Source organism: Camelus bactrianus, chromosome 17 (genome assembly GCF_048773025.1).
Source record: "Camelus bactrianus isolate YW-2024 breed Bactrian camel chromosome 17, ASM4877302v1, whole genome shotgun sequence".
NCBI lineage: Eukaryota > Metazoa > Chordata > Mammalia > Artiodactyla > Camelidae > Camelus > Camelus bactrianus.
The window spans coordinates 7,120,372-7,133,897 of record NC_133555.1 but is presented as its reverse complement, the minus strand read 5'-3'; the positions used below and the strand labels follow the sequence as shown (position 1 = coordinate 7,133,897).

At 46.5% G+C, this 13,526-nt stretch overlaps 2 protein-coding genes across 10 annotated transcripts in view; one reads left to right on the top strand and one right to left on the bottom strand.

Moving 5' to 3' along the window:
* The window catches only part of LMCD1 (LIM and cysteine rich domains 1), a 55,651-nt gene extending 52,517 nt beyond the window's left edge, over nt 1–3,134 (top strand). For both annotated transcript variants that reach the window (XM_010952972.3, XM_045515274.2), the window contains 2 exons: nt 523–738; nt 2,480–3,134. In XM_010952972.3, coding sequence (XP_010951274.1) covers nt 523–738; nt 2,480–2,638 — 375 coding nt within the window. In that variant the 3' untranslated portion in view covers nt 2,639–3,134. The remainder of the gene's footprint in view (nt 1–522; nt 739–2,479) is intronic.
* Nucleotides 1–13,526, bottom strand: part of SSUH2 (ssu-2 homolog) — a 109,622-nt gene that overhangs the window by 42,555 nt on the left and 53,541 nt on the right. Inside the window, exon 16 of one of the 8 annotated variants that reach the window (XR_012499864.1) lies at nt 6,527–8,590. The exons of 2 other annotated variants lie outside the window; for them this stretch is intronic. The gene's annotated coding sequence lies outside the window, so the exon portion shown is untranslated. Of the gene's footprint in view, nt 1–6,526; nt 8,591–13,526 lie in introns of those variants that run through there. 5 more of the 8 variants (XR_012499868.1, XR_012499865.1, XR_012499869.1 and 2 more) reach the window with 5 other exon arrangements.

Below are 13,526 nucleotides of genomic sequence, written 5' to 3'. Positions count from 1 at the left end.
AGTCGTAAGAATCCAGAAATCCTCTGCTGAGGTTGTCATTAGAGTTTTGCAAAAATGTAGCCAATGCCACTCTCCGACTCAATTTTTCTATTTTGGAAAATACAGTTATTTTTAATTACAAATATTTGTGTTAATATGTTGGTTTATTATTTTTTAATGACTTAATCATTATTTAATTTTTTCTCAGCTTTCATTTCTCTTATGGTAAATATCAGTAGCTGTTACTGACATGCAAAAAAAATCTCTTTGGGGTTCTCAATAATTTCTAAGAGTATAGAAGTGTCCTGAGAACAAAAAGTTTGAGAATCACTGTGTTAAGCAAGTACTTTAGTCCTCACAACAACTGGCTAGGTATGCAGTGTTACTATCCCATTCTGCAGCTGAGAAAACTGAGGAACAGAGTGGCATAGGAACTTGCTCAAGGTCACCCAGGAAGTAAGGAGACTGGCGTTGAAACTCAAACCCGTGTCATGATGCACTCCTGACTATCTTGTGTCCTGGGGGTCCTCCCTGCCCTTCTAGGTCTGTGAGTTCTGCAAGGGAGCGGCCCCTGCCGACAGCCCCGTGGTCTACTCGGACAGGGCGGGCTACAGCAAGCAGTGGCATCCTGCCTGCTTTGTGTGCACCAAATGCTCTGAGCCGCTGGTGGACCTCATCTACTTCTGGAAGGACGGGGCGCCCTGGTGTGGCCGTCATTACTGTGAGAGCGTGCGGCCCCGGTGCTCGGGCTGTGACGAGGTGAGAGCGGAGGGGCTTGACGGTGGGGTGGGGACCCCCACAACAGTGGGACAGGACCCAGAGGCCCCGGGGAGTGTGGCTTCACTAATGGTGTGATCCACAGATAGGAAAACTGAGGCTCAGATCTCCCTCCATGCTCTCAGCCTCTTTCCCCATCTGCAAAATGGGGCAGAAATGAGTTCCTGCCCATGGGCCTGCTGGGATGGGTTGGACACAGAGCACCTGTCAGGACTTCTCCTTGGCACAACACCCGGCACTGAGTTAGAGATCAGAAGAACATGATGGGTTGCCCGCCAGGAGGCAGACTGCCCACATTCAAACCACTGCATCTGTGAGTCGTGCGGGTACCTCACTCTTGTGCCTCCGTTGTATCACTTATAAAATGGGAGGGGACCAGTGCCCATCCCAAAGACTTGCTCTGAGGATAAATGAGATCATGCGTGAAGATGCTTGGCACAGGATCGACCGAGTAACTAATAAATGGGAGCTGCTGTGAGTCTTAGGATAATGTAATACAAGATGATAGAATATAATAGAGTGACATGAACATAACACAATGTAACAGTCAGAGATGCTAGGAAAAGGGTTCAGCTCTCCAATATGGGTTCACACTAGAGCAACTCAAAGTTGTGCTAACAGTGACAATAACAGTTATGATACTGATAACTATTGTCGGCCTGCCTTTGGTGATGGGAAACTCACCACCTTCCTTTTTGGCACACACAAGGGTCAGAAATGTCCTCCTCACTTTGAGCCAGTGCCTGCCCTCTCCCACCTTGCATGTATCGGTCTCCACGTGAAGCTAAGGCCCCGTAATCCTCCTGTCTCATAACTGTGTGAGCAAGGACATTAAAGAAAGGAAAGCGCTGTCAGCCGGCCTGGTCCACCCCCTCACTTTTGCAGGGACCACAGTATGCTCACAGGAACACCTCCTCATCCTCACGCGCCACTGACTTTGTATGGGATGTGCTGTTTACAGATCCTACGGCCCTTTAGGGAGGGAGAACCACTCTCCACTTTACATTTGAGAAAAGTGCAGTTCAGAGAGGTCAATGATCATCACACAGCATTGACTTTGTCTCTGTTTCCATTCCAAATACTCCATCTGTAGCAACACTCATAGCACTCATAAAACCCTGCAGGATGGGTCATGTTTATGTCCCCATTCACAGACATGGAAACTGAGGCACAGGAGGTTAAGTAGTTTGTCCAGTCATGCAGCTGGTAAGTACTTAAGTGAACACTCACACCTGCTTCCTGTTTGCCCCCCACATCAGAAGGCACATTTAACCAGTATGCTCTTCTGCTCTGTGGTCCTCACAGATGGTCCAGATGCCCCAAAGCATTAGTTTATTCCAAGCCCACGTGACTCTGGGTGTTCCCGCTCTTGAAGACTGCCTGTTGGCCACTCAGCTATCCTTAGGCTGTCTTCACTGGAGTATGTAATCCCGTCTTAGAACACAACCGGGCTTTGGATTTGGCCCAAAGAGTATCACAGATGCTAGAAACGTAAAACCTGCCGATAACAGAGGATTTTTTTTTTCCATCTGAGAAGCTAAGATGCAACCATGACCTTCACCAAATACTGTACTTACTGCCTGCAATTTATGTCTCCACTGAGGCATTTAAAGGTCAAAACAAGACTGGGGGAGGGTGGACCACCATCTTCCAGCTTGTCCTCCACACGTGGTCGAATAGGGGCAGAACCTGAGTTGAACGTCTCTTCTGCTCCCCTCCCCAGATAATATTCTCGGAGGACTACCAGCGCGTGGAAGACTTGTCCTGGCACCGAAAGCACTTCGTCTGCGAGGGCTGTGAGCAGCAGCTGGGTGGCCGAGCATACATCGTCACCAAGGGTCAGCTTCTGTGCCCAACATGCAGCAAGTCGAAACGCTCCTGAACGGCTGTCCACCCGCAGGTGGGATCCACAGGATCCCACCAGGAAGGGGAGCCCAGTGTGCTGAGGCCATCCTAAGGGTCTGGGGAGACAGCCAGCAAGCAACAAAAACAGTGCTCTTTTTTTCAGCAGGAATATATATCTATAAGTATATTCTAGGTTGGGTGGTGGTGGATCCTTGAGGGTCAAGTTTGAAAGCCAGAGATGCTCTGAGAAGTCTTAGGATGGAGTTATTGTGTTTTTGTTGTTGTTGTTGTTTCCCAGCCACCAGCTAAAGACCTAGGTGACATCCTGCAAGGGATCTCCAGGAGGAGATTCCCAGAATGCAACTCTGAGTGGTCAAATCACGTAGCTGTAGACTGTGCGTGAACGTGGGGGCTCCTCCAGGAGCAGCCTGGGATCCCAGCAACCATTTGTTGCCTCCTTTTCAAGTGGAATTGGAATTTTAAATCAAAAGGTTTTGGCATGATAAACATATCAATAAAAATTTTACAAAGTTCGTGTATATCCTGATCTCATTATTGACCCCTGGCAGTGATTTCGTGGTGTCTGTTTGGCCCCAGGACCCTGAATGCTGGTGCTGGCAGATGGCATTCTCAGTACGAGTGTGTCTCTTCATCAGCTGTGTCTCATCAGACTTCTTTGGGGACTGTAGGTCCTGGGGGCAGAACCCCCATCCCTCAGTTCCTGGAACCCCCATGGCACTGACAGAAACTTGAGTGTCGTGTTTCATGGGACACCGAAGAGCTGCCTCCTGGGAACTGATGAGCTGCCTGGGGAGCAAGGACCCAACTTAGCGGATCTCAGAGCCCAGGCAGGTAATGAGTGAACCGCTCTGGAAGGCAGACCAGGGAGAGTGTTCGGAGCAGCCAAACAGGACCACCTGAGCTCAACCAATGGGTGCCACGTGAGACACGGGGACCAGTGCAGGCAGACCTGAAGATAGATTTTATGAGAAATTGCTCCATTTTTTAAATGTTGCCAGCTGAATACAGAATGAGTCAAATGGAATAAATAGCTCTTTGGGCGAGATTCTCTCTCTTTTTATGGCCACTCTGAGTATTTACAGCCCCTGAATTTGTTTCCTTCCCACACTTTCTGAGAAAAGACATTTCTTTTTCTCCTGGGGACATAAGGGTGAAACATCACGGGTCTTGGGAGCCACAGTCCTGGTCACTCATGACCTTCTCTCTTTCTTAAACTTCCCATCTATTGCCCAGTTCCTTTCACTCCACCACCCAAATTTCACTCTCATCAGCTCACCTACGCGACCCCCGTTCACGTGCCTCGCAAGTTTGATGAAAGCTACTGTGCTATCCTCCCAAGGTGGTTTTGTTCCCAGCTTCTCTCTCCAGCCCCCTCGGTTTCTCTGCCACGCCCACCTTCTCAGAGAGAAGCTGTAGGGCTCATCCTTCCTGGCTCCACACTGCCTCTCAAGTGAAGAGCCAAGTCCCCACCCTGACATGTGAGTCCTTCCAACACAGGGCTTAATTGTCTTTCTGGTCTTAAAACCCTTCATTGCTCTGGATTTCTGTTTCCCAATTTCTCTTCAACATTCAGAAACTCCTCTGGATCCAGACCACTCCCCTTCCACCTTGTTCTGTGCTGGTTACTTGAAGACAAACTTCTTCTACTGAAATTCTGTATGTCCTAAGCTGCTTCTCAGTCCCTTCCTGAAGTACCAATGGAATGTTCACTCCTTCCTCCCTTCCTTCCTTCCTTCCTTCCTTTTTTCCTTCCTTCCTTCCTTCCTTTCACAAATACCCACTGAGCCCTAGAGTTCCAATTCCCATGCTGAGTGCAGGGGGCTCATTGCCCACAGATAGAACATCACCCCTAGACTTGGCTGTCTGTGCAGGAGATGGGCTTTGGGCAAATATTCTCACAAGACGATGTAAAATTATAGCTACTGCAGATGCTCTAAAGGCCAGGGTGGAGAAATATGTCCCTATAAAGCAAATGAGAGAGACTGGACCTATTGAGGGATGCCAGGAAAGATGCTCCTGGAAAAGTGACACCTGAAGTGAGATCTAATGGACAGTAGACTCTGAGTAGACAAAGAGGGAAAGGAAGATGGTCAAAGATGGATGCATGGATGTCATGTGCAAAGGCCCTGTGGCTAAAACAGCACCAGCTTATTCAAAACTAATTGCTGTTGGAGAGAGTGGTGACCATGCCCCATGAACAGGACTGAAAGAAGGTTGGTATGGCAGGTCTAGGGAGGGAGGATGGATGCTGAGGCACAAGAGGTTCACCAGCTTTGTGAGCAACAGAAAAGACCAGTCTCTGTCCTAGAAGCAAGGGGGAGCCTTTAAAGACTTTTAAGCAGGGGTTGGTGATGGCTGGACAGAGAGATTATCAGGTACATGACCTCTCCTCTGCTGAAACCACAGTATGATAACTGATTGATTTTGTCCTGGTGACTTTGACCACACCATTGTGGGTTGGAGTGACATCCCCACTGGACCCCACCCAGAGCACACTCCTGCCTTCCCAGGGTCTACCACATGAAACCCACCTTGCACTTGGAACCCCTGAGTCCTCTCAGATACCCCTCCTCCCATCTGATGATCACTCAGTGCAGTCCCTTCTCTCCCACACCTTTCCTTCCATCCCCAAGGCTATGTTTGACCTTGAACTTTTTCTGTCTAGAATGACAACAGTCTCATAGTGAGCCTCCCTGCCATGACCTTACCCTCTCCACCCACCTCTCAGATGGGGTCCTCAGCAGCACAGACCTCCCCATGCACTCTCCTCTCCAAAACACTCAGGGGCTCCCTGTGCACACATAGGAGAAAGTCAAAGCTTCTTAGCTTTGCCTTCAAATTATTTAATTTTCCTGGCCCCAACCCGCCTTGCTGTCTGCTCCCCTTTCAGAAGCTAAGTGCACTGCATGCAGGTCTCTCTGCACATCCCACGCTTTCCCCACCTCTGTGCGCTGCTCCGGCTGTTCCCTTTCCCTGCAGTTCCCCGCACTGGGCTCCATCGCTGCCTCTCCCATGGGGCTGCCCTAGCTGAGTGAGTCTGTACCAGAATTGGAAGGACATGGGCTTTTAAATGTTACAGTGTTGGGGTGGGGAGGTAACAGCTCAGTGGTACAGTGGAGTGCTTAGCATGCACAAGGTCCTGGGTTCATTCCCCAGTACCGCCATTAGAACAAATGTTACAGTGATTACTGTGATCAGTTGAACTGATTCGACCATGCTATATAATTATTAGTTTGAGAAAGGCTCCCTGATGCACTTCTTGAGGGAACAGTCTCATGATCTTTAGTCTCCAATCCTCAGAACAACATCTAGCAACTAAATGAAGGAACAAACAGCCTAGGGCCCTTGGATGAGTCACTATCGCTAATGGCACTGGGTTCAAGAGAGCCTAAGTGTAAACACTTCAGACCAAGGCAGACAGGTTGGCTGCCTCCGTGTTACCATTCTCTGCCCCATTTCCTTCTTCTCTGTGGGACAAGCCCACTTCCCACAAAACACACTCACTTTCCCAGCCTCTTTGGCAGCTGGAGAAAGGGCACATGACTCAAGCCTGGCCAGTGGTGTTTCACCATTGGGGAGCAGCTTAGAAAAGTTCTCTTCTTTAATGAAAAAAAAATGCATTGGAGAAAAGTCTTACTTTCTCTTTCTTCTGCTATAATTTTAAACTAGAAAAAAAAAGTTATGAGAAGAGAACAAAGAATCTGTCTTCTTGAACCACTGGAGGGTGTTGCTGGCACAATGCCCATCACTCCTGAATATCTTAGGGTGTAATTCCTACAAACGAGGGCATTCTCCTCCCTAACCACAAAACAACCATCAAAATTAGGGATTAATGTTCTATCACCTAATCCTTATTTCACCAATTGTCCCAATAATGTCTTTTTATAACAAAAAGATCCAGTCTGGGATTATGCATTGCGTTTAGTTATCTAGTCTCTTGAGTCTTCTTCAATTTGGAAGTGTTCCTAGTTCTTTCCTTGACATTTATGATCTCAACATCTTAAAAGATAAAAGGCCATTTATTGAGTAGAATGTCCATCAAATTGGGTTTGTTTGATACCCTCTCATATTGAGATTCAGGTTACACATTTTCGGTAGGAAAGCCACAGAAGGGATACTGTTTTCTTTCATCGCATCCGATCAGATAATACAAGATTTTTATTTCTTCCATTAGTGTTGGTATTAATTTTAAACACCGGATTATGCTAGATTTTCCCATTGTAAAGTTACTCTTTTTCCATTTGTAGTTAATGAGTATTTTGTGGGAAGGTACACTGAGACTATGCTAATCCTGTTCCTCATCAAAATCCCACCCACTGGTTGTTAGTATCCAATGAGGTTTCTTGACTGATTTTGTTATTTCAATTAGAGTTGCCAAATGTTGATTCTACTTCATTCAATCATTCCTTCAATGTTTGCTAGGGTTCTACTATACAGAAAAGCTCTGTTTTCTCCCTATTTATGTATGTATTCATTTATTTCTATCAGTTTGGAATTATGGGTTTCTATGTTAATAAGTTGTTTATTATCTGTTGTTATCATTATTTATTTTGATGCCCAAACTGTCCCACATTTGGCCAATGGAAGCTCTTTTAAGCTGGCGCTCTATTGACATGTTCCCATCATTTGTTGAGCTTTATACTCTGGCACAGTAAGGCGCTCTCAGCTCACTGTGTACTTTCCCTGCCCCAGTTCTGGACTCAGCCATTTCTCAAGTCTCATCTTCTTAAGCTGGCTGCTGTTGGGTTGGAACTCCTGGTGCCATCTTTGAACTTTGAGGAGACAAGAGGACCAAGCCAATAAGCTGAGGATGACATAGGTGACACTTAAAGAGAGCCTAGGTCCTTGGTTATGTCATCCAGCCAGTGAACTCACCTCTGGGCTTCTTGTTACATGAGCCAATTTCCTTCTTCTTTGCTCTGGACAATACATTTCCCCACTGTGTATTACATTTCCTCACCATATAGTTTCTCATTAGTGAGGTCTTGTTAATTGTAGCCAAAAACAATGTGACTAATACCTAAGATGTTTCCCATTTCAGCTTGAGTGGATCACACATTTCTGAGGCCATGACATTCCTTGTTTCATTTGGATGTTTAATCAAGTCTCCGGGGGACACAAGAGAGAGTGACATGAGCTCTTGACTCACTGGGTTATCAGACTTTGGCTCCAAAAGTTTGGCTTCAAACATGAGAATGTTCCACGCAAGTAGAGACAGTACAACAGCATACGTGAACGTTGTTCACACACCCCTGCCTTGAACGAGCCAAGACCAGAGACGATGCTGTTGAAGGAAGAAGTGTGCTTGCCCCTGTGTCTCAACCACCATTTGTGTTCAGTCAGATTCTACTAGTTTGAAGCAAAATGATCTCTTGGTCTGATTCTCTCATTTCTATGATATTAGCACCTGTAGGCATCCAGCACATGGTGTTTTTTTGGTCTGAGTCTGGGACAACACCGGTTCTTTAACAACAGAAAGGATGTGGACTTACAGGCAGAAGTGTTGTCCAGCCAGTATTATCCAAGTGAGAGAAGTCCAAGGCAAACCAGTTCAAACTCAAAAAAAAAAAAAAAAAATTGGAGGGAATCCACATTCTAGAATCTTCTTTCTAGTCAGAAAGTCCAAGAGAAGGGCCATCCTTAGGGACAACTGGATCCAGCAGTTCAAATTGTGTAGCTGAGAATCTGCTCCCTTTCTCCATCTCTCCCCTCTGTTTTCCTCCATGTTGGCTTCATCCTCAGGCAGGTGCACCTGCGGGGGGCAGCAGATGTGGCCACCAGACCCAGCTAAGGTCACTTCTGCCCTTGGAGCCAGTGAGCCCAGTCAAAAGGGAGTGTCTTTCTCAGGCTTTCAGGGAATGATGATGATTGGGTGGGTCACGTGTCCATCCCTCGACCAATGACTGTGCCCAGACAGCCGGGGTACCCTGACAGGCAGTGCCTGGATCACATGCCAACCAGCCAGCCCCTGAGGGGAAGAGAAGAGATTTGAAAAGACAGTCGCATCTAAATGACAGGAAAGAGGCCTCTTGTCAAAAAGAGAGTCCCTGTTAGAACTGGAGGTGGCAAAGAGAGGTGTCCTTCTGGACAAAGAGAGGCGAGGGTGGATAAAACTGCAGGGGCAAAGCACAGAGAGGGAGCAATCTGGGAAACTGGAAGAGAACCAGCCCAAGGAATCTAAGGACAAAGACAGCCCTGGGACTGGGGAATGCAGGCTCCTGAGGGTCCTGGGAGGGGTGCCGCAAACAGCCAGGGTCCAGGAGCCAAGTCACAACGCTCATCTTGAAGTAATTATCCTGCTACTAAAAAATCTCATTTGTCTTGCTATTTTTTTAATTACTGGCAACAAAAGGCAAATGCCTTTAAGGTCTAAATAAAATGGTATTCCCTAAAGGAAATGTTGAAAGGGTTTTATTGGGACCTCTTTTTTTTTTTTTTTAATTCTATGAAAGATGATGGAGACTTGCTAAACTGTTTTTAGGGGAAAGTTTAATAAATGTGAAGGTTGTACTTCCATGAGTTCAAATATGGAAAGTTTTAAAATAGAAGAGTGACACAAGCCGCTAATGATCCCAATGTGCTAGATCATGCAGGCTCCTGGCACGGGTTCTGGTTTTTAATCAAATATATAAATTATGAAATATTGTTGCAAAGAATCTCAAGCCTTTGCCCTACAAGGGAATAGTTTGTGCTCGGTTGACAGGAGAGCTCTGTGGAGTTCATCTTCAGCTGATAAGGGGAGAAGGAGCAGGAGCCAATGGATGGGCAGGCATCCTTGGCCAATGCAAGGGGACCATCTGGTGCCAAAGCCAGACAGAAGAATATCCTCCAGCCAAAGCCCCAGGCCAAGGAAGAAGGTGTTTGTTCAGTATGTTGTGTGGTCCCCTCTGCAGGGGAGGTGTCCATGACATTTTGGGCCAGAGTTTGCAAACACTGAGCTTTCAGCTTCCTCCCACTCAAAAGCCACCCATCTGCTGCCTCTGCTTCAAGGCTCAGCAGGAACTCTGCCTCCTCCAGGCAGACCTCCAGATGTTCAGAGTCTCAACCAACCACATGACTGACGTGGCCTTTGAACGGATCGTACTTATATCAGACTCCACAGTTTGTCTTCTGAACAACAGGCAACTCACTCCCTCACTAGTTCATTCTTTGATCCATTCATTCACTACGCATTTACCCAGCACCAGCCATGCCCCCAGCATGGTGCCAGGCCTAGGAAATACAACAGTGGACAAAGGAGACATGGTCCCTGCACCACAGGAGTCAAACTCCATCAAAGGAGAGTAACAAATAACAATTATCTGCTCAGACATGCCTGCATCCCAGCAGAATCCCAGCTTGACTTCCCTCCCAAGATAGCCATAGCCTCCTCGCAAACAGGCCACCAGCAGGCCTGGTCTTTCTGAACTCACCTGCCAAATAGATCCCACACACGTGGCAGCGCAGCGTCACCCCTGACCGAGCGGGTAGGGGAGCGCAGTGCAATTCTAAACCAACTCGACTGTGTCGCTCAGATAAGTCATCTCACTTTGTTCCCAGGGTTCTCCCTTATAAACTGGGGACAGCAATATCATTTGCCTTATAGGGTTGTTCTGGGGATTAAATGCACGTATGCATGCTTAAAGACCTGGGGCAGCTCCTGGCACACAGTAAGGGCTCAGGAAGTAGCTACCGGCCTTCAGCATCACCGTTGCTGTGTCACCCGACAGCGGACCCCGGAAGAGGATGGCTTAATTGCAGTCTCCTCTACTCTTAGAAAGAGGTTTTGGTTGGTTGGTTTGTTTGTTGGGTTTTTTAAAACTGCAGCAAAGTCAGTTACAATGTGTCAATTTCTGGTGTACAGCATAATTTCCCAGTCGTACATATATTTGTTTTCATATTCTTTGTCTTTAAAGGTTATTATTATAAGATATTGAATATAGTGCCCTGTGCTGTATGGAAGAAATGTATATTTTTATTTATTTTTATACACAGTGGTTAACATTTGCAAGTCGGAGTTTGAGATTTGCAAATGTTTTTGGTTTTCTGATTTTTAAAAAATTTTGTAAGTTTTTTAAAGTCCATCAGTAAACTTTGCTTATTTCTAATCTATGTAAGACCTCCTGGCAAATGCCCCGGTGTGGCCAACCTCCTCACTGAGACCTCTCAGCATCCTGCTTCACAAACACACACACATACACACACACACACAGAGGAGACGAGGGATGGGCATGAAGCCGGCCAGATGCCAACAGCAGGGGCCAAGCTGCTGGTCTGGCCACTAGTTACTTCACTTTTTAACACACCAGCAAAACACACTGTAGCTCTGACTGTTCTGTGGGCAACCAGGTTGCATCCGCCCATCGAAGACCAGGGGTCGGCAGAGTAAAGGGCTGGACGGTAGATATTTTAGACCTTTCATGCCACGTGGCTTCTGCTGGAACTGCTCACCTCTGCTGTGGGCGGGCAGCCCCAGACAACACAGCAACAAAGGGTACACTGGGTTCCAATGAAACTTCACTGGAGGGCGGCCCGACGTGGCCAGGGAGCCGCAGTTCACCAAGCCCCGCCCTAGCTGACTACACAAACAGGGCTGGGGGACGGCCTCTGTTTATACCGTCACTTCTGAAACAGGATTTTAAAAACACAACGTGCCTTTTGCCTAGTCCGTAAAGTGCTGTCCTCTGTGAGTTATAGAGAGGGAGCATGGAGGTTCACTATCTTGTTTCCTCGGTTCCAAAGTACACACCAAGCAGGGGAGGGGTAAAGCTGAGTGATGGAGCATGTGCGTAGCGTGCACAAGATCCTGGGTTCAAGCCCCAGTACCTCCATTATAAATAAATAAATAAACCTAATTATCTTCCACCACTCCCAAAAAAATGTTTTTAATTAAAAAAAACACACACATTAAATGAAAACCACATTCTGAGAATGGGGATTCAGCTCAGAGTAACGATGTACATTACCGTGGGAGAGTTTCGCCCTCCAGCCCTCAATAAAGTTGTCACTCAAGTGGATGTCATGCAAACTGAGCTAAAATCCATGGATGAGGTGACACCAGATCAGTGGAAACCACCCCTTCCAACCACAACCCTACTCTCCCCAAAGCAGCTTTCCTACCGTATATGATCAGTGTAATTTTCCTAAAGGAAATCAATTCAGTATTGACTGAATTATCACAAACTCCAAATGAGGAAGTGGGTCACCTATATACTCATTTTTTAAAGAAAGCATTTTTTTCCCAAATCAAACGATTATTAAAATGGGGGCCTAGAAGGAAATGCCAAACGTTCCAGGTGAAACACCACAGCCTAAAACGAAAACACCTAATTTTGGAAGACGGAACAACAGGTTACCTGGCTCCAGAGACACATCCTGCGCACTAATGAGAAGTCAGAAAAGACCTGGCAGTCCACCACTGGCCTCTGGACGCCAGCATTTCTTTTGACTCTTATTTCTTCTTCCACGTTCAGAGGCTCAAGTGCTTTCTGATGGGAGCACGTATCTGTTTCAGTTCAGTTGTTGCTAGACTGCCCATGTGCCAGGTAGGGCGAGATCTTCCAGATTTTGCCCAAATTGTGATTGCCTTTCATTGTCCAGCAAGGCACTTGCACTTGAGAATGCGCACATGGCCCTAAACATCGGCCATCGGTTTCCTAGGGAGAGTGACCTGGGGACCAATCTCACTCTGCTCACTCTAGCAAACTTCTTTCTATCCCAAGGGCAAGCCCAGTTCCAAAGGTTTTATGACACCATGTGGATCCTCCATGCAAGGAAACTTTCCAAGAGGAAAGAAAATAATATGAAACAGAGCAAATGTGAATGTTGTCTGTTTCATTTATAATGCAGAATTAGAGCTACTTTCTAGAATTCTTAAGAATTAGGTGGCTCTTTTCCCTTTCTTTCTTTTTCACCTACAGGTAACCAGGTGGTGGTCTGCATGACTATTCCAGTGACTACATTAGAGTCACAGGTAGCATCTGGTTTCCTACCTATGAGGAAGAATACAGGTTGTCACCCCCTCTCCCAGATAAGTTGAGGCCAGACATCTGGTTCCTTCCCCTCTTCTGCAAACACTCTAGCTGCAGTGTTGCAGGAAAAGGTTCAGGAAGAAGAAACACAGCTCACACTGAACCCCAGAACCAAATGACCCATTGGAGGAGTCAGTCCTGGTTGCTACTTAGAGGAAATCTGAGGTTCCTGGCAACTAGGACACCACTCTGAGGCTCTGCTCACCACACCTATCTCTCTGCTGCCCTGGTATCTGGGCCCTGGTTGCAGACTAGTGTAAAGGAGGAAAAAAGTTCTTTTTCCCTCTATCCATCTCAGGTTCATTGGCAAAGGACCCCCATCAAACTAATGAAAGAAAGATTAACAAGAGGGAAAATATTTTAATTTCATACCCATGCACGGGAGTTCACAAAGAAAACTGTAGCTCAAGGACGCAGTCAGATGAATGAGGCTCCTGGACAGTCTTAGGCTAAACAAAGGACAAGGCCGGTGGGCTTCTCGGAGGAGGAGGAGGAGGCGGCAAGTTCGAGCAAGATAACAGGGAAAAGTACAGTAAACGAGGGCTGTTTAGGAGGGTTTGTTAGGCAGGGTTAAGTCCCAGCTTTCTCCATTCATACTACTCAGCCATAAAAAAGAATGGAATAATGTCATTTGCAGCAATACGGATGGACCTAGAGATTATCATACTAAGTAAGCCAGAAAGAGAAAGAAAAATACCATATGATATCGCTTACATGTGGAATCTAAAAAAAAAAAAAAGACACAAATGAACTTATTTACAAAACAGAAACAGACTCACAGTCACAGAAAACAAACTTATGGTTACCATGGAGGAAATTGGGGAGGGAGGAAATGGGAATTCAAGACTTGCAGATACTAACTACTATATATAAAATAGATAAATAACAAGGTCC